This window comes from Sceloporus occidentalis, unplaced genomic scaffold (genome assembly GCF_023333645.1).
Source record: "Sceloporus occidentalis isolate IW3139 unplaced genomic scaffold, rSceOcc1.0.p SCAF_1, whole genome shotgun sequence".
NCBI classification, from domain to species: Eukaryota; Metazoa; Chordata; class Lepidosauria; order Squamata; family Phrynosomatidae; genus Sceloporus; species Sceloporus occidentalis.
The window spans coordinates 214607950-214627048 of NW_028316981.1; the positions used below are offsets into that span (position 1 = coordinate 214607950).

General features: G+C 42.6%; 1 protein-coding gene across 1 annotated transcript in view; it reads right to left on the reverse strand.

Moving 5' to 3' along the window:
* NOA1 (nitric oxide associated 1) overlaps window positions 1-17946 on the reverse strand; it is a 32950-nt gene extending 15004 nt beyond the window's left edge. The window contains exons 1-4 of the mRNA XM_089488859.1: window positions 16761-17946; window positions 16083-16419; window positions 10851-11015; window positions 8927-9132 (exon numbers count right to left, since the gene is read on the reverse strand). Coding sequence (XP_089344985.1) covers window positions 8927-9132; window positions 10851-11015; window positions 16083-16419; window positions 16761-17492 — 1440 coding nt within the window. The 5' untranslated portion in view covers window positions 17493-17946. The remainder of the gene's footprint in view (window positions 1-8926; window positions 9133-10850; window positions 11016-16082; window positions 16420-16760) is intronic.
* Window positions 17947-19099: the final 1153 nt, after the last annotated feature.

The following is a 19099-nucleotide window of genomic DNA, read 5'->3' on the forward strand; positions in this document are numbered from 1 at the left end:
AAGGAAATAATAAAAAGACCACAGAAACAAAGCACAAAATTGCCCTCTTCATCAAACCAACCAAAACAATGACAGTAATAATAAACCCCAAACCCCAAGTTTAGTACATTCCAGTCACAACTTGTCGCCAAAATATATTTCAAACTCCAGCACTGTATTCTTTCACTTCACAAGGGGCTCAAAATCACACAGGTAAGAGGAAGTGGTTTTAGGATGCAGCTTATTTTTGTAGCTGGTTAAGTGGATTTTCTCTTGTAATCCTTAGAGTAATAGAGTCAATAAGTACATTTATGTATCTATAAGATGCCTATCTTCCAGTGTATCAGATCTTCCAAACCCCTGGGGTATTTTGTCCTACTTTTTCGGAGTTCTTTTTTTTTTTTTTTTTCATTTTTATTTAGAAATATACACACATTTAGGACAAAAAAAACATCCTCATAACATCTCACAAATATCACAATTACAAATTAACAAATAAAACAAATATATACACATAAGATAATAGATATCGGTATCCTTCTAGTTCTACTTCCTTAACAATCCGACATTCCCACAATTTGTAGTTTAGTTGTTTACTCCTAATACCCAATATAAATCATTTGTGATTCCATGGTATCATTTCTATTAAAAAGCAATTCTAATATCTATAACATATTTTAAATAAGTGTGATAGCAAGTATCTATAATATAATTTTAACAGTAATTTAAGTTTGAGTTCAGATTTTTCCAAGACAACTCCATTCTGCTTCTAAATTTTCCTTTGACTTCCCTCTCAAGGATGCAGATAATATATCCATATTTCTGGCTTCATATAATTTAATCAGCCAGTCTTCACCAGAGGGGATGATCGTAGTTCTCCAAGTTGGGGCAAATAAGATTCTTGCACATGTGACCATATACAAAGCAATTCTCCTGTACACTGGTGCCTCGGGATACGAAATGATCGGGTTATGAAATTTCCGGGATACGAAAAAGTTGGATTGGCAAAAACTGTTTCGGGTTACGAAATATTTTTCGGGTTACGAAATTCATTTCGGCGCGAAATTCAAATGCTGCAAAGTGCAGCTATAGGCTTTCCAGTGCTAACGGAAAGCCTTCTCTTAGCTAAGGGGGCTGGGTTAGGGGTTAGCTTTGGCGCGAATTTTGAATTTCGTTAGCAGTATTGATTGGCTTGAGAAATCAAGCTGATCATCTGGATTGGCTAACGAAATTGGGGGGGGGGTGGCCTGGCTTCAGAAACAAAAGCCAGCTTCCATTGATCTGCCCCCTTTGTCTGGCCTTGTGGACTGGTGAGGAAGAGTTGCTTCTGAACTCTAACTCGTGGTTCCAGTGGAGGTTTGGACTTTTTCTGGCTTTCTGCCTTTGGACTTGTTCTGGCTTTGTACTGTACGTGTACAGTGCCAGGTGTACACTTCGGATCAAGACCTGCCATCAGGAATTTCTGTATGTACAGGTAGGTGTATGGATTTCTACCTTCTTCTTGTGGGGTGAGACAGTGTGACCATGCTTTTGCTGTGGGGTGGTGGGGTGCTTTGGTCATGGCTGTGATGATTTGAGAGTGTGGGATGTGAGTTTAAAAATTTTTAAAAAAAATTGTTGTTAAAATGGTTAACTTTGTTAAATTGGTTGAATTGGTTGAATTGGTTAAATTGGTTGAATTGGTTGTCTGGGTTTAAATTTGGGTGTTTTGGCTGCCCCCCCTCCTCCTCCTGCCTCACTCTGAGATGCCAGGACCAGCAAAGGTAAGAAAAAAACTTTTTTTCTTTATCCTTTAGAAACCTTTAGAATGGACCTGCAAGTCATTCTTAAGCTCTTTAGTGCCTCAGGCAACTTTGTATTACATTGTATTGTAGGGTACTTAGCTTAATAGGCCTCTATTGTAACTTTGTTTTGACTTGCAGGTTCAGTCTGAGGTCATAGAACGCATTAGTTATTTTCAATGGAAAAAGTGTTTCAGGTTACGAAATTTTCGGGTTACGAAAGGAATGGCGGAACGAATTAATTTCGTAACCCGAGGCACCAGTGTACTTTAATATTTTTATACTATGGGTCATGTTTAATAAAAACAGCTTTGGGTTGAGGGAGGTATCTATATCAAAATTGCTTTGCATAATTCCATGAATTTTTTGCCAATATTCTTTAGCTTTCGCACATGTCCACCACATGTGAAAAAAAATTTCCCTCGGGCTTTCCACACTTCCAGCATTTGATGTTACCTGTTTTATATATATAGTGAATTTTTTGGAGGGTTAAGTACCACCTGTGGAACATCTTGATATAATTTTCTTTATAATTTTGACATAAAGTAAATTTATTTGTTTCCTTCCACGACTTTTCCCATTCTTCTATTGATATACTTTGGTTTAGGTCTTGTGCCCATCTTACCATGCTATGTGTCACAACTTCATTTTCTAGATCCCTTTCTTTAAGTAGTTTATAATATTTAGAAATATGCTTACCTTTTTTTGTCCACCAGAATTTTATCTATTTCGTTGTTATCTATTGTCAGTCCTGGGCTCTTGTTATCTATCTTAAAGCGGCTTTTTAGTTGATTATATAAAAACCAATCCATCCCCTTTCCTTTTAATTCTTCCATTGTTTTCAAAGTATATTTTCCTTCTGAATCTTTATTTATTAATTCTCCGTATTTTAACCAATGTGTATTTTTATTTCTAGTTCTATTATAATACGCTTCTTGCACTGAGACCCATGGAGGAATGTTCTTATAAAATTGATGTTTCACATTATACCACACTTTAAGTAAAGATCTTCTTATTACATGATGGTTAAAGATATTATTATTTTTTGGTTTTATATAACACATATAAGCATGTATACCATAACTTAAATTCAAGTTCTCTACATTCAATACGCTTAAATTTTCTAAACTAAACCATTCTTCTAACCATTTAAGACATGCGGCATAATAATATAATTTAAAATTCGGCAAGTTACATCCTCCCTTTGATTTTTCCTCAGTTAAAAGTTTCCATTTTGTCCTTGGTTTTTTACCCTCCCATAGAAATCTTATCAAGTCCCTTTGCCATATTACAAAATATTTATCATTGGAGATGACTGGAATATTGGCAAATAGGTAATTCATTCATTTTCAGTTTAGTAGCAATTTCTTTAATAGCCAATGTTTTAAGTTTTTCTTGTAAAATTTCAACTTCTATTTTTAGTTTTTTATCTCCCTTTTCTCTCCATTCTTTTTCTTTTTGTTTCAGCTCATTCTGTAAGTTTATTTCTTCAAGTTTTGTCTTCTTTCTTAGTTCAATATTTATTTTGATAAGTATCCCCCTTGCTACTGCCTTGCTTGCGTCCCATATCGTTTTCATAGGTAGGTCATCTGTTATATTTTCCTTAAAGTACCATTTCATTTCTTTTTTCATCCGTATTACTATTTTTTCATCCCCTAGTAGATCATCATTTAATCTCCAAGAGTATCCTATTTTCTTTTCTTGCAAATTCATCACAATTCGGTTATGATCTGATAGTGGTTTCCCCAATATCTCAGAAGATTGTACATAGGGGAGCAAAGCCTTAGATGCTAAAAATAAGTCTATTCTAGAGAAAGAATTATATACCTCTGAAAAAAAAGTGAATTCTCTTGTCTCTCCATACTTAAATCTCCAAACATTGGAGAGGTTTAGGTCATCCATCATATAAAAAAAGTTCTAGGCAGTTTACCTTGGTGTTTCTTGATATTTCTTCCTGTTATAGATTTCCTATCTATACTTGGATTTATTACGGCATTAAAATCGCCTAGAAGTAAAACACTGTCATAAGATAACTTTTGAATTTTTTTATGTAAATTGGAGAAAAAGATTTCTTTGTTTTCATGAGGTGCATATATACCTATAGCCAAAACGACAAGATTCCTTAGTTTGATTTCAACTGCTATAGTAGATCCATTATCATCACAAAATATTTCTTTAGAATTAAATTTTTTGCTAACATATAATGCTACTCCTTTTTTCTTTTTATTTAGCTGAAACGTAACATTCCCCCAATTTGGGGTTCCTTAGAAATCTTATTTCTTCAGTTTTAATTTTAGTTTCCTGGATACAAATAATGTCTCCTTTTTGTTTTTCCAATTGGTGAAAGATTATGCTTCTTTTATGCTTGGAATTTATCCCTTTCACATTCCATGATATTATCTTAGTTGTCATTATGGTTGTTGTGGTTGTTGTTGTTATTGTTCCACCCCTTCCACCCCTTTATTTATTTATTTTTATTTTTTTATTTTGTTAGGTCTACAATAAAACACAAAGAATAAGCAACGATAGTAAGCTTGGTATTTAGGAATCAAGCCAAAAGATCTATTTCCGTTCTTTCTAACGGTTTAAATCTTTCCAGTTCTTTTTCTTCTTCCGATCTTTTCCTTGTCTCTTTATCCTTTTCGTTATTTTTACTCTGTTTCCATTCTCTCATTGGGTAATTCCTTTCTAGTCTCTTTCCTCCGTTTTCTTTATCATCTCATCTTAGTTTCATTTCCATTTCATTAGCTTTTTCTAAAGTATCTATTTTATATCTCTTTTGCTTGTAAGAAAAAGATAATCCTTCAATCCGTTCCCATCTAAATTCTACATTCATATTCTTCAGGAGTTGCGTTAGTGATTTATATTTTTGTCTATTTAGCATTATTTGTGGAGGAATGTCTTTAAATATTTTAATCTCTGTATCGTCAATCCATAATTTTGATTCATAGCTTCTCTGGATGAATTTATCTTTAATTTTGGTTCTCGTAAAGCAAACTGCTATATCTCTTGGAATGTTTCTATCTTTATTTTGAAAGGATGAGTTTATTCTGAAAGTTTTATCAATTTCCGGTTCCAGTTCTTCTGCTGTTGTTTCAATATACATGGCTAAAGCAGGAATCAGTCTTTCATATAGATCTTCTTTATTTTTCTCCATTAATCCTCTTAATTTAATGCATTTTTCCCTGTACCATAGTTCATTATTCCATTCCATGCGTCGGTACTCCTCTTGTTGTTGATTGAGGTCTTTAGAAGATTTTTCCAACAAATTAGTCCTTTCTTTTATTTGTTCAACTTCTTTCTGAGTTTTATTTAAGTCTGTTGTTAATTTATCTATTTTTTCCCCAAAGAATTCCAATTCCTTTTTGACGTCTTTCCTTATTTCTGATCTTGTATCTTTTATTTCCTCTCTTAATTCTGCGCATGCAACTCTGATATCTTCCTTAGTTTCTAGTCTTGCGTCTTTAATTTCCTGTTGTAGTTTTCTTATTTCATCCAAAATCCGAATATTTGGGTCAATTATTTTAATTGAGTCTTCCATAGAACCTCTTCTTTGTGTTGTTAATAGAAGCTGAGATTGGGTTGATCCTTTGTTTGTTTTTGCCATGGTTTCTTTTTTTTGTTGCTGTTCTTCCTAATTTACAATTTATGAGTTAAGGTTAAGAATAAGATTAAGAGAGTAAGATCTATAACTAATAACCAATAACAATTAATTCTATACCCAAACAATCAATATAGTGATATCTCTCAAAAGTCTCAGTCAACTCAATCTCTTATTTTACCATACCACATTCACATTACACCTCCATTTCGTTTCCCCTAATTTCTTCTCCTAATTTAAACACTTATCTTCCTATTTTAAACCCCAAATTTATCAAATTTATAATCTTAGTAAATGTTTTACAAGAATAATTCTAATGTAAGTTATACAGTTAAGCAGCTTACTTTCTTAGTATCTCTAATAATATATTATATTGCATTAATTTAATTTCCAATTCAGTCTTACTCTTTCTTTCTCTTTTCGTCTTGTAGATTCTCTTGTCTCCATATAATTTCTTCAGAAGCACACAAACGCTTCTACATTCAGCAAAACACAAAGTCTAAAGTAAAGCTCCAAAAATCTCTTTCTCCATCTACTTTTCCCTTTGCTTAGTCCACTCCACGTTTTCCTTCCACCTCTGTGGTCCCTTGAGCTTTTCTCCCCTTTATGGACGTGTTCTGTTTGTTAGAGACTTCTAGAAATTATAGTCCAGCACTCAAACACAAAGCCTAAAGTAAAGTTCCAAAAATCTCCTTCTCCGTCTGTTGCAAAACACAGAGCCTAAAGTAAAGCCCCAGGAAGCTCTTTCTCTGTCTGCTTTTTCCCTTTGCCAAGTCCACTCCACGTTTTCCTTCCACCTCTGCAGTCCCTTCAGCTTTATGGGTGTGTTCTGTTTGTTAGAGGCTTCTGGGAGTTGTAGTTCAGCACACAAACGCTTCTGTTTCCAGCAAGGCACAAAGCCTAAAACAAAAGTCCAAAAACCTCCCTCTCCATCTGCAGCAAAACACAGAGCCCAAAGTAAAGATCCAAAAGGCTCTTTCTCTGTCTGCTTTTCCCCTTTACCTAGCCCACTCCGCGTTTTCCTCCCACCTCTGCAGTCCTTTCAGCTTTTCTCCCCTTTATGGGTGTGTTCTGTTTATTAGAGGCTTCTGGGAGTTGTAGTCCAGTACACAAAAGTTTCTACCTCCAGCAAAACACAAGCAGAAGCAAAGCTCCAAAAACCTCCTTCTCCGTCTTCAGCAAAACACAGAGCCTAAGGTAGAACTCCAAAAAGCTCTTTATCTGTCTTCTTTCCCCTTTGCTTAGTCCACTCCACGTTTTCCTTCCACCTCTGCAGTCCCTTCAGCTTTATGGGTGTGTTCTGTTTGTTAGAGGTTTCTGGGAGTTGGAGTCCAGCACACAAACGCTTCTGCCTCCAGCGAGACTTGTAAGTCCAAACCAGATCCAAAATAAAGCTAAAAAAAACCCTCTTTCTTTCTGTCACCATGGAAAATCCAGGAGTAATTTTTATGGGTTAGTCCAATTGTATTCTAGCTTACATGTCCAGCTCTATTGTAGCTTTCTCAGCGTGGAAGACTTCTTCCCCTGTAATAATACGGTTACAGCAATGGGTGTCCACAACTCTTCGGTCTAAGAATAATAACCCACCTGGGCATTTCCTTAGACCCCCCTTTGAGTTGCCAGGTTATTCTTGTATCCCAACAAGAATATGGACGGGTAAATTGTAGCCCCGTTCCACCAAGTACCATTGTTGTGAAGGTTAGGGTTTGGGAGCTCCTCTAACCCATGTCCTCCTCGGATTCTTCCCACGCCGGAAGTTTTTCGGAGTTCTTTCCTGCAATCTCCAATCTTCCCCTCCACTCTTTCTCAGAAAGACACTCCTTTCTTCTCTCCCTCACATTCCTCAGCAAAGTTTCAATTAAACTGTCACAATGAAGGATGGTGTAGAGATTATTTCAAAGAGAGCGTTTTCTTTCAGTTTCTTTCTTCTTGTTGCTTAAGAGTAATAAAGTGGTAGGTTCGCTTACACCAAAAGGCTGACTGCTGGTTTCGAGCTCACCCGCGCACCTCCTGGCTCCTCTCCATACCGATCTCCCAGATCTCGTCCGGACTTCTCTCCGTCCTCTCCTCCTTTCAGCCTTGGGGATCAGGTGTCAGAAGCTCACAGGGATGCAAAGTGGGCGCCTCTGGTTCCCCTTATTGAGGGGCTACTTCAGCTTTGCTTAGATGCCTCGCGCAAAGCCTGGTCTCCAGCAGCTGTTGCTTTGAGTGGAGAGCCTCACTCACAAGCGGCCACCGCGATTGGCCATACCACCGGAAGCACATTGGAGTAACTGTTGATCTTATGTGCACTAGGGCTAGGGACTCTAAATAGCAAGACTGGTTTTTCCAATGTACCATATATACTCGACTATAAGTCGACCACATGTATAAGTTGAGGGCAGGTTTTGGGGCCAAAAATGTGGCTTTTGCCATGACCTGTGGATAAGTTGAGGTTAAAACTTGGAGGCTCCTTCAGTATGTGTATGTGTGCGCATGGCAAGAAGAATTCTAATTGAGTTTTTTTTGCTTCAGCGTTTCAGCTTTCATTCCACAGACAGAGGTACTCTGTTTATTTCTTTAACAGCAACCAATCACCCAGGACTCTTTCTGCTTGGCTCAAGAGAGAAAGAAACTGCTCTCCTGACCGCATGGGGAAATCTGAAAGATTTGCTATCACATTATCATACTGACCCATAAATGAAGCAACCTGGGATTTTGAGGTCAATTTTTGAGCCTAAATTTTTCAACTTATAGATGAGTATATGGATCAGGTAATTCACCAGCAGATAGCAGCTATTTGAAAAAGGTGGTCTCAAGAGGTCCCATCCAGCTCAGCAGGAATGGAAAGGAGATCCAGAGGACCTTGAATGGTGGCTTCTCTGTGCAAAGAGCCATAACAGGGTCCCAGCGTTTGGCACAGAACCTCATAACAATTTACGGTGCACCAAATGCTCCATGCATGGAGAAGAATAGCTTAATTTAAGAGTATGGCTAACACAAAATCTATGTATTAAACAACTTCCAATATGAACTGCCAAGCCTCTACAACAAGTAAGAACGTTTTTCAACATTCTATTACAAACAATTATCTCATCCGTTATGGAGGATGGGATGGGGTTACTTGGAGCAAATAGTTTCTCTTTTAATATTGGCCCTAAACTGTTTGAATAAAAAAACTCACTCACAGCTATCACCATCTTAACAAAATAATTGTGCAGACAGAAAAAACATCAAGCAGAAGGAGAACAGCTGCTAGCAATGTTCTGAAAATGTCTGGGCAGACGTTTATACAGACCACAAAATGAGGTCCTATTGTTCTCCTGTCTCTGCTTGCACAAGAGTTTACATAAACTACTGCACTATTTGTTGTGGAAGAGGACCAACATCTTTGGATCTACTTTCATTTTTCTTACACAGTGCTGTAAGACAAGGTGCTAACACAGCTATTCCATTAACAGAAGATACATTCAGATCTAACCCACCATTTGGAGTAAGAGAGAACCAGTTTCACAGCAAAGGTAGTGAAGTACTACCCTCTCTGCCCTACACATCAAATTTCTTAAAAGAAGAAGTAGTTACTTACACATTGATCCTTTACAATCCCTGGAGTGTCATAAAACCATCGAGCATCTTTCACTTCATTGTGTGTGAGTTCAACTTTTGTGGGAGCAATTTTGGCTGGAAGGGGAGTTTCTTCTTCCATGCTAAAAGACAATGCTTCAGCATCAAACTCAATTTCATCATTTTTCCCCATTTTTTCTTGTGTGTTAAATGTTCTTCCAATTCTTCCTACATCAAGTGGGAAAAATATAAATTACTCCATTTTCCCTTTTTGATCTTTTTTATTGCTCACATATTAGTCACTGTACAGCTATCTAGAGATAACAGTTACTACAACACCTCAACCTTGTTTTAATATTTGGAATAATTTAATTCTGGAAGTTTTTACTCTAGTGGAGACTCATACCTCACCCCCTATTCTATGAACTCAAAACAAAATGTACCAGTCTCTTTACTGCATTGTTTTTAACATGTTCATTCTATCTCCCTTCAGCCACCATCTTGGGGGGAGAGAGGCAGGCTGGCTCCAACTGCCTGCCTGAAGAAGACAAGCCCTCCCTTGTATTGTTTTTAAATTGTATGGGTGGGTTTTTGTATTGTTGCGCTATGTATTGGTTTTGATGGTGTTTTTGTAAACCGCTGTGATCTACAAGGAATAGCGGTCTAGAAATAAAATTTCATTCATTCAATTTCATTCATCTTACATGTGATTAATCTGCAACAAAGCCAAGCAAGATTTAATAAAGTATAAACTACTTCTATGATCCCAAGAGTTTCAGGCATGCATTTTCTTACATTTCATGTCAAAATGTTTAAATTGTGTGGAGTTTATTGTATAGTTGAAATTAAAAACACCACTGTGCTTACACAACTTTTCAATATAATGGAGTTTACCAGTAGTCACTTTGGAACTGGAACATGAATACCACATTTATAATGCAATCTTATCACATGCTTGATCTGGAGAATACCTGCACTTATTATAAGTACTCATGTAGTTATTCCCAAAGAAATACAGAAAGGACTGGACTCTTAATTCTAGAAAATTATATAATTCCACATCTGGTGTGATATTAAACAAAAAAGTATTAAATGTGTTGTCTTTAACTGGCATAAAAGAATAACATAGTTCAATGCTGTTTAGAAATAATTCTTTGGAGGTCTGATTATGCTACAGTAGGTCTAAAACACACTGCAGAAATAGTCCAGTTTGAGACCACTTTAATTGCCCAGGCTCAGTGCTAGGGAATTCTGGGAACTGTAGTTCTGTGAGATATTTAGCTTTCTCTGTCACAGAGCTCTGGTGTCATAATAAACTACAGTTCCCAGGATTCCCTAACACTGAGCCAGGGCAGTTAAAGTGGTCTCAAACTGGATTATTTCTGCAGTGTGTTTTGGTTGGCAGTAAATGATGTACTTAACTGGCTCATGTTCTATAGAATTCTGTCAACAGCAATAAATAATAAAAGTATGTAAGGTGCCCTATGTATTTTTGATGATGGTATTTTGAGACATATCCAGGGTAAACACAAGAAACTATGTTTATTGAATTCCTCTCAATTCCACTCTTAAATGCCGATCTTCAAGAAAATTGTTCCTAAATCTGAGATTAGATTTATACTGCATTCATATACAGTTGGTCCTCCATATCCATGAATTCTACCATCCATAGTTTGAAAATATCCCCCCTCCCCAAACTTGCTTTTCTCATTTTACATGAGACATCATTTTACAATGCTACTGTATATGATGGGCATCCATGGATTTTGGTATCCATGGGGGCGGGGGTTTCCTGGAACCAAACCCCAGCAGATACTAAGGGCCCACTGTATAAGAAACTGTAAGAGAAAAACTGTTAAACGCTATAATAAAATAAAAATGTAAAATAAAGTAAAATAAAATATTTGTGTGTTAAAGTGCTTGCCCAGATCCCAGAAACTACATACCTATTAAATATCCTTGCTTTTTAAGAGTATGAAGCTGTTTTTGTTCATCTTCACTAAGCTCTTCCTCTGTTTTTTCTGCATCTGCCTTTAGCCTTGCTTCCCTCTGGAATATTCTATAAGGTGTAGGATTAATAATTGGAAATTTCAGCAGGTTCAAGGTAGTTCCTAGAAAAGAAAATCCCACACATGGTTATGACTACATAGAAGCAACAGAGAACTAAGGTTCTAAACTACAGTAGAGACATAAACAACATTATCTGCAGAACTACTGTGTGCAGTTTGGAGCCCTTGTTAGTGTCTCAAAAAACTTTAAGGCAGCCAGGTGCGGACAGAAGCCTCAAAGACAGTGGTGGCACACTGGGAATATCAGAAAAAGGATGGCAAATTTTCATTTCAATAAGAGCTTTAATCCCATGTTCTCCAGAACTGGAGAAAAGTGGGATATAAATTCTAGAAATAAATATGTAAGTATTGAATTATGTCTTTCTACAACTCTTTCATCTGCTTTAGACAGAACAGTCTTAAGGACTTTTCTGTAATAGTGACATACTCCTCTCACAAATCCAGTGACAGGTTCGCCTTATGATCACCATAAACTGGAAACAACTTGAAGGCACACAACACACAGTGTGCAGGTAAGCTGGGAGAAATAGGGAAGGAGGAAGATACTTTTAATTTTATTTATTCATTTGGATTTATATCCTGCTTGAGCCTGACAGAGTGTGACTTGCCCAAAGTCACCCACTGTGTGTCCATGGCCAAGTGGGAATTCGAGTCACAGCCCAGCGCTCGAAATACTACACCATGCTGATTCTGAATTACGACACCTTAAAAGACTAGCAAACTTATTGGGATGTGAGAGCTTTCTCTACTTATCAAACAAAACCCCAACAAAACCCATACCATGAATTTGTGGGTCTTTAAGAAGTCCTATGACAGTGTGGAAGATACCACAGTGAATTCATCATATGAAATAAAAGGTAGCAGTCACTGGTCTTTTCTGGGTCACCTCAAGCATGTCTGAAAGTTTGTTGTTGTGTGCCCTCCAGTATTTCCGAGTTATGGCGACAGGGTTTTCTTTGTTCAGAGGTAGTTTGCCATTGCTTTCCTCTGCAGATGAGAGCATGTGAGTTGCTCAAGGTCACCCAGTGAGTTTTATGGCCAAGCTGGGATTTGAGCTCTGGTCTCCATAGTCCAACATTCAAACCAGTATGCCATGCTGGCTCTCATAGTGTGGAAGATACAACAGTGAAATCTAACAGTTAACTCATTAGGGCCAGCCCACAGATGTATGAATTGTTGGGAACAGGCAGCAGGTACTGGTCTATTATGGGTCACCTCAAGCATGTCTGAAAGCACATTAGAGCACGTAGGCTACATCTGCACTGGAGAAATAATCCAGTTTGACATCACTTTAAGTGCCATGGCTCCATGCTACAGAATTCTGGGAACTGTAGTTTTTTGAGACATTTAGCCTTCTCTGTCAGAGAGCTCTGGTGCCACAATAAACTACACATCCCTTTGAAGAAACTTGCCAAGAAAACACCATGATAGGTAGACCTGGGGGTCACCATAAGTAAAAAAAATGTCTTGGAGGCACACATCAAGAACAACAACAACAACAGCAAACCCCGACTTGAGGAGAGGCAGGAAGGAAATAAATTTATCATTATTATTATTATTTTAAAAAAATATTAATCATAAAATGAGAGACTAGACAGAAAAACACTAAACACAACACACATTACATCACTAATGTTAACGCTATTGACATTAACAGCACAGCACAATGCAACACAAAAAAAGCAAAATGAACAAAAATAAAAATAAACTTTCTAATCTCTACTCTTGGTTATTGTTGAAAATTCATTCTCTTTTTACTAACCATTCAATCTCACAGATATAAAATTCTCTAGATAGACTGCAAACACTATTAGATTTTCAAATAACGATCAGGTAGCTGAAATTTGATTAAGCTCTTTAACTTTTCCATTACCAATTTTTTTTATCTTTCTTTACATAATAAGAATTATTCTTGTTCTTGCTCTATTTATTGCAGTCCGCCTGTGTTATACGTGGGTGTGACGTACACAGCTTTCAGCATACACTGAAAGCCACGACGGAAAAGCCTCTGACACACCTTGGAAGAATGGGATGTATGCCCATGCCACTGTGAGCACGAGCCCCATTACTTCTAATGGGGCTTGAACACACACAGATTTCCCCATATGTGGGGGGATCCAGAATGGATCCCCCACGTAAGGGGAGGGCTCACTGTATTATTATTATTATTATTATTATTATTATTATTATTATTGAGTCCTGGTGGTGCAGTGGTTAAATGCCTATACTGCAGCCTCTCACAGCTACAAGATTGTGAGTTCAATGCTCCAGGATCAGCTCAGCCTGGAATCCTTCCGTAGGTTGCTAAAATGAGTACTCATAAGTGGTTTTGCCAGTTCTTTCCTCTGAAATATAGCCTACAACACATGGTACTCCTTGGTGGTTTCCCATCCAGGTATAAATCAGGCCTGAATCTGCTTAGCTTCCAAAATGTTTTTTTTTTTACCCTATAGGAAAAGAAACAAGTAACATAACAGCTAGCAAGGAAAAGGACCTCTGCTGGTGCAGTGGTTAAATACCAGTACTACATCACTAGGGCTCTAAAGTGGACTAAGCCTTCCATCCTTTTGTAGGTCGGTAAAATAAATATTCAGTTTGTTGGGGGCAATTGGTTTACACATTGTAAACCACTTAGAGCAATGATTCCCAAACTTTATGGTGTTTTGGACTTCAACTCCCTGAAGCTCCAGGCAGCATGGCCAAAAGTCAGGAATTCTTACAGCTGAAGTCCAAAACATCTGGAGGACTAAAGTCTGGGGACCACTGGCTTAAAGAGTGCTGAGTTCACTATGGAGACTACCACACAGGGACGAGATAGAGACGGGATTGCTCCTCCGTCATTCTTTCTGTGAACAATGAAAGCGGGCTGAAAAGTGCTTTCAGCCTTCATCTGAAAGTGCTTTCAGCCATCATGGCAATAATGCAGGGGTCGGCAACCTCCGGCCCGCGGGCGGATGCGGCCTGCGAAGGCCTGGCTACCGGCCCCCAGCTGCTGTTGCCACCGCCGCCGCCGCCCGTCGCGGCTTTTCGCCGCTCTGGGTGCTGCCATTTTGCCGCACAAAATGGCAGCGCCCAGAGCGGCCTCTGGGGCTATGGGCGCCGCCATTTTGCCACCCAAAATGGCGGCACCCAGAGCGGCTGCTGCGGCAGCGGCGGTAGGCCTCTGGGAGGCACGCTGCCATCTCTGGGACCCTCCAGGTGGGCTCCCAGGGCGGCAGGGGGCCTCTGCGGGGCCCGCTGCCGTCCCTGGGGCCCTCCAAGTGGGCTCCCAGGGTGGCAGGGGGCCTCTGCGAGGCCCGCTGCCATCCCTGGGGCCCTGCAGGAGGGCTCCCAGGGCGGCAGGGGGCCTCTGCGGGGCCCGCTGCCGTCTCTGGGGCCCTCCAGGCGGGCTCCCAGGGCGGCAGGGGGCCTCTGTGGGGCCCGCTGCCATCTCTGGGGCCTTCCAGGCGGGCTCCCAGGGCGGCAGGGGGCCTCTGCGAGGCCCGCTGCCGTCTCTGGGGCCCTGCAGGAGGGCTCCCAGGGCGGCAGGGGGCCTCTGCGGGGCCCGCTGCCATCTCTGGGGCCTTCCAGGAGGGCTCCCAGGGCAGGAGGGGGCCTCTGGGGGGCCCGGTGCCGTTGCTGGGGCCCTCCAGGGGGTCCTCCAGCGCTGGCAGCCCCCCCCCAGCTTTTTTGCTGGTCTCTGACGGGGCCTGGGGCCCCGTCAGGGGCCAGCAAAAATGGGGAGGCCTGGCCCCCGGAGGGTGGAAGCTCCGCCCCGGCATGCGGCCCCGCCCCTGGAGGGTGGAAGCTCCACCCCGCAGCACACAGCCCCGCCCCAGAGGGTGGAAGCTCCACCCCTGGCACGTGGCCCCGCCCCGGAGGGTCAAAGCTCCACCCCCCGGCTTCAGCCCCCCAGTCGCCTGAGGGACAGCAACCCGGCCCCCGGCTCAAAAAGGTTGCCTACCCCTGTAATAATGTGTTCTTGTTATTACAAAAGACCAGAAATGATAGCAGAAAGCGCTTTCAGCTGACAGCTGAAAGTGCTTTTCAGCCCACTCACACATGAAAGTGATATCGCTTTTACTGGTGTTTCCCAAGTGGCTGAATGAGTTCAGCATGCTTGTGAGTGAAGGTGAGTCACGTGATCACTTTTACTGGTGCTTCCCTGCCTGGTCAATGCCAGGTCACATGCGAAAGTCCTTCCCACAACTGGGCGGGAAGGACGAGACAGGGATGTGACAAAGACTCCGTTCCCTCATGTGATAATCACCTTTGAAGAGGTATAGGAGTCCTGGTGGCACAGCGGAGGAGCCCTGGTGAGGCAGTGGTTAAATGCCTGTACTGCAGCCACTCATTTACAAAGCACAAGGTTGTGAGTTCAATCCCAGCCAGGGGCTCAGGGTAGATTCAGTCTTGCATCCTTCCGAAGTCACTAAAATGAGTACTCAGCTTGATGGGGGCAATTGGCTTACACATTGTAAACTGCATAGAGCATGCCTGCACAACATACGACCCGGGCTCCTATCCTGCCCAGCTTTCTCTCAAAGAGAAGGCCAGGTGGCAATGAATGCCCTGCAAGGCTCCTCTGCCATCCTATTTTCTCCTAAGGAGAAGACTGGGTGGCAGAAGAGGAGAAGGACAACCGAACATCAACCCTGTAAGGCTCCTCCACAGCTTGGCTTTCTCCTGAGGCCAGGTGAAGGAGGATGGGCAAACTCTCACCTCCCAAGGCTCCTCCTGTCTCCAGCTTCCTCCTGAGAAAGCCCAGCAACGGAGGAGGAAGAGAGGTAAATGCTTGCCCCTCAAGGGTCTTCCATTGCTCAGCATTCTTCCAAGAAGTCTGGGTGAAGGAGGAGATGGACAGGCAAGACTCTTCTGCCCCTTGACTTTCTCCTGAGGAGAGGGCTGGACAGAAGAGGATGACTGGGAATTAATATTAATTATTTCTAATAAATATTACTAATTAATATTATTAATTAATTTTTAGAAATTAAAACCTATCTGTGGCCTGAAGTAATTTAGCCTATTTTAACCTACTTCTAAGTTGTGCAGATCTGGCTTAGAGTGGCATGAAGCGGTATATAAACGAAGCTGCTCTTGCTATAGGAACGCAAACGCTCTTGCTCTGACCAGGCCAAGGGGAGACGGTGGCCCTGTGGATGGCCTCGGAGGCCCTGGACTTGCAGTAGTCCGAGTGGAGGAGGGCATTGAAGAGGGTGGACTTCCCTGTGTTGGTAGCTCCCACCAGGTAGACATCCCCGTTGAACTTCCAGGAGCGTTGCAGCCGGGAGATGAGCTCCTCCACCCCGAAGCCCGTCTTGGCGCTGATCAAGTGGGCCTCCACCACCCTTCCACCAGGCCGCCGGGCCTCCTTCTCCTCCTCCAGCCCAGCTTGGGCGCAGGCCTCCAGGAGCCGGGCACGGAGGTGCTTGAGGTAGGCTGGCGAGTCCCTGGGGAGCAGGTCCACCTGTTGCAGAAAAGCAGAACTTTAACCAGAACTAGAAAGGAGACCGGGAGCCAATTGGAAAGGAAACTTATAGTCAAATGTTACACCAAACATACAGGCCCAAACATTCTCTGGCTCTTTGCTATGGAATTCTGGGAGTTGGAGTTTGTTGTGGGGCCCAGAGTGGAGCGAAGCTCCGCTCTGGGCCCCACAACAAACTCGAACTCCCAGAATTCCATAGCAAAGAGCCAAACAGAGTTAAAGCGTTGCCAAAACGGGTTATTTCTCCTGTCTGGATGCAGCCGTTTTCAGCTATCCCTGAAAAGAAGCCAAACCCCAATCCCAATCTACCCTCCACACACTTTGTTGCCCAGGACGAAGAGGTGGGCCTGGCTGCCCACCAGCGCCGGCAGCTCCGAAGGGAGCGAGTCCGGGAGGTCAAGGACGTCGGTCAGGCAGAGGACGAGGGGAGGTCGGCCGTGAGGGGCGGGAGCCGGGCGGCGGAGGGCATCGGACACCAGGCGGCGGAACTCCTCCGGGGAGACGCGGGCCTCCAAGGCCCGGCGGTGGTGCGCCAGGAGCCAGCAGCGGAGGCAGACGGCGCCCGAGAGGCCTCCTCTTCCTCCTTCATCATCTCCAGCCAGGCTGAGGTACTTCTGGCTGGGAAGGTAGCCCGGGAGCGCCGGGTCCCGGCAATGCAGCTCCGCCCCGCAGCCTGAGCAGCCCACCCCGCTCGGCGGCACCGAAGGGTCCGGGCGCCCCGGAGGAAAATGGGCCGCCCGACTCGACGCCTTAGGCCTAAGCGGAGCCGCCGCCGCCGCCGGCGCCACCAGCTCCGACGTCGGCGGCTTGAAAGGCCTCTCCTCCTTCGGCTCCTCGGGGAGGTACTCCGGGAAGATGAAGGCCTCCTCCTCCTCTTTCTCCTTCCAGCCCTGAAGGGCCTCTCCGCTGCTCAGGAAAGCTAGGCCGCGGGCCTCAAGTCGAGTAGGCCGCGCGGGGCTGCTTGGTAACCATGGCAACGCCAGGCCCCATGGCCCAGGCCTCCTCTTCCTCCTCGCCAGTGGGAGTAGCAACACCCGCCTCAGGCCGTTCATGGTCCCTCAGGACAGAGAAACACAGGCTTTCCTTATTATCGCCCTACACGCTTAAAACGAGGCTAGGTCGCTTCTGGGACTTGTAGTTTAGGAAGGGGGCGTTTTAGACGAGCCAGCCAGAGAGCGCTTAAGCTTCGCCGGACTGCAAGCCCCACAATGCCATGGGAGGCAGCCACGGCGTTGAAAGGGATAAACTGAGGGGATAGAGAGCCGAGGCTAGAGCGGTCCTCCCGGCAGCCACCGCGCGCACTCTGCCTCTTAAAGAGAGCAATACAATCCTCGCCCCCCCCCCAAAAAAAACCCCGGTTCTACAAAATGGCCGGCGAGGCTTCTATTGCGTCCGCACTGCAGAGTACACTCATCCCTCCACATTTGCGGGTTCGATTAATGTGTCCTCTCTAGGAATATCTAGGTCCTCCAGCGCAACTCTATGGTCAACCTTAACTAAAAGTTGCCCTGAAAGACCTAGAGATTCCTAGAGAGAACGCTCTTCTAGGCCTTTGTAGCTCCTCCAGTGCAGTTCTATGATCAGTGTCTGTCAGACGTTGACCACAGAGTTGCACTGGAGAACCTAGAGGTTCCTAGAGAAGTGTCCTCTCATGTAATAACATTGTTTTGGTCAAAGACAGTAAATAAATTACTAATTACTACTAATAATAACATGGTGTTTTTGTTATTTGTGGTTTTTCCATATCCATGGGGGTCTTGTGCCCCTAACTCTAACAAATATGGAGGGACCAGTGTAGTTCCCAAACTTTAAATTAATGGCAAACATTTTAGAGCATGTTTGTGCCTCCGGAGAGGATTTGCCTCCTAATTTGTAGTACAAATACTATATCATAGAGAGATCTTGTAGCACCTTTTGAGACTAACTGAAATAAAGAAGTTGGCAACATGAGCTTTTCCCTAGACTCCAGTCTAATTCTTTAGTCTAAATGTTTTCCAAACAGGATGGTTTCCTCCCTTGAAATGTTGGTTGATCATTTAGTGCTGGAGGATGAAGCCACACTGCAGAAATAATCCAGTTTGACACCCAATTTCAGAACCTAATCTCCAAAGCCAGTGACAGTGGTCCCTGAACTTTGGTCCTTCAGATGTTTTGAACTTTAGTTCCCAGAAATCCCAGACAGTTTCACCAACAATCAGGAATTCTGGGAGCTGCACTCCAAAACATCTGAAGGAACCACTAGTCCACTTCTCAAACCACTACACCACACAAACTCTCTCTCTCTCTCTCTCTCTCTCTTACAGAATATCTTTGGACTCTCCTTGCCAGAATCACTGTAGAGATTGTCCTGGTGGCTGCACGCCAACATATTCTAGTGCGTCACTCCACCCAACCTAGAGTCACACAGTGTGTGTGTGTGTGTATATATTTTCCACTTTCTTCCATGCCAGCATTTTCTGAAGATGCCAGCCACAGATGCTGACGAAACGTCAGGAATAAACTCTTCTAGAACATGGCCATATAGCCTGAAAAACGTTGTAGCAAACCAAACGAGGAGTAGCTAATACCCCAGAGGACAGGATCAAAATTCAAAATGACCTTAATAGATTAGAAAGCCTGTTCAAAGCTAACAAAATGCATTTCAACATGGAAAAATGTA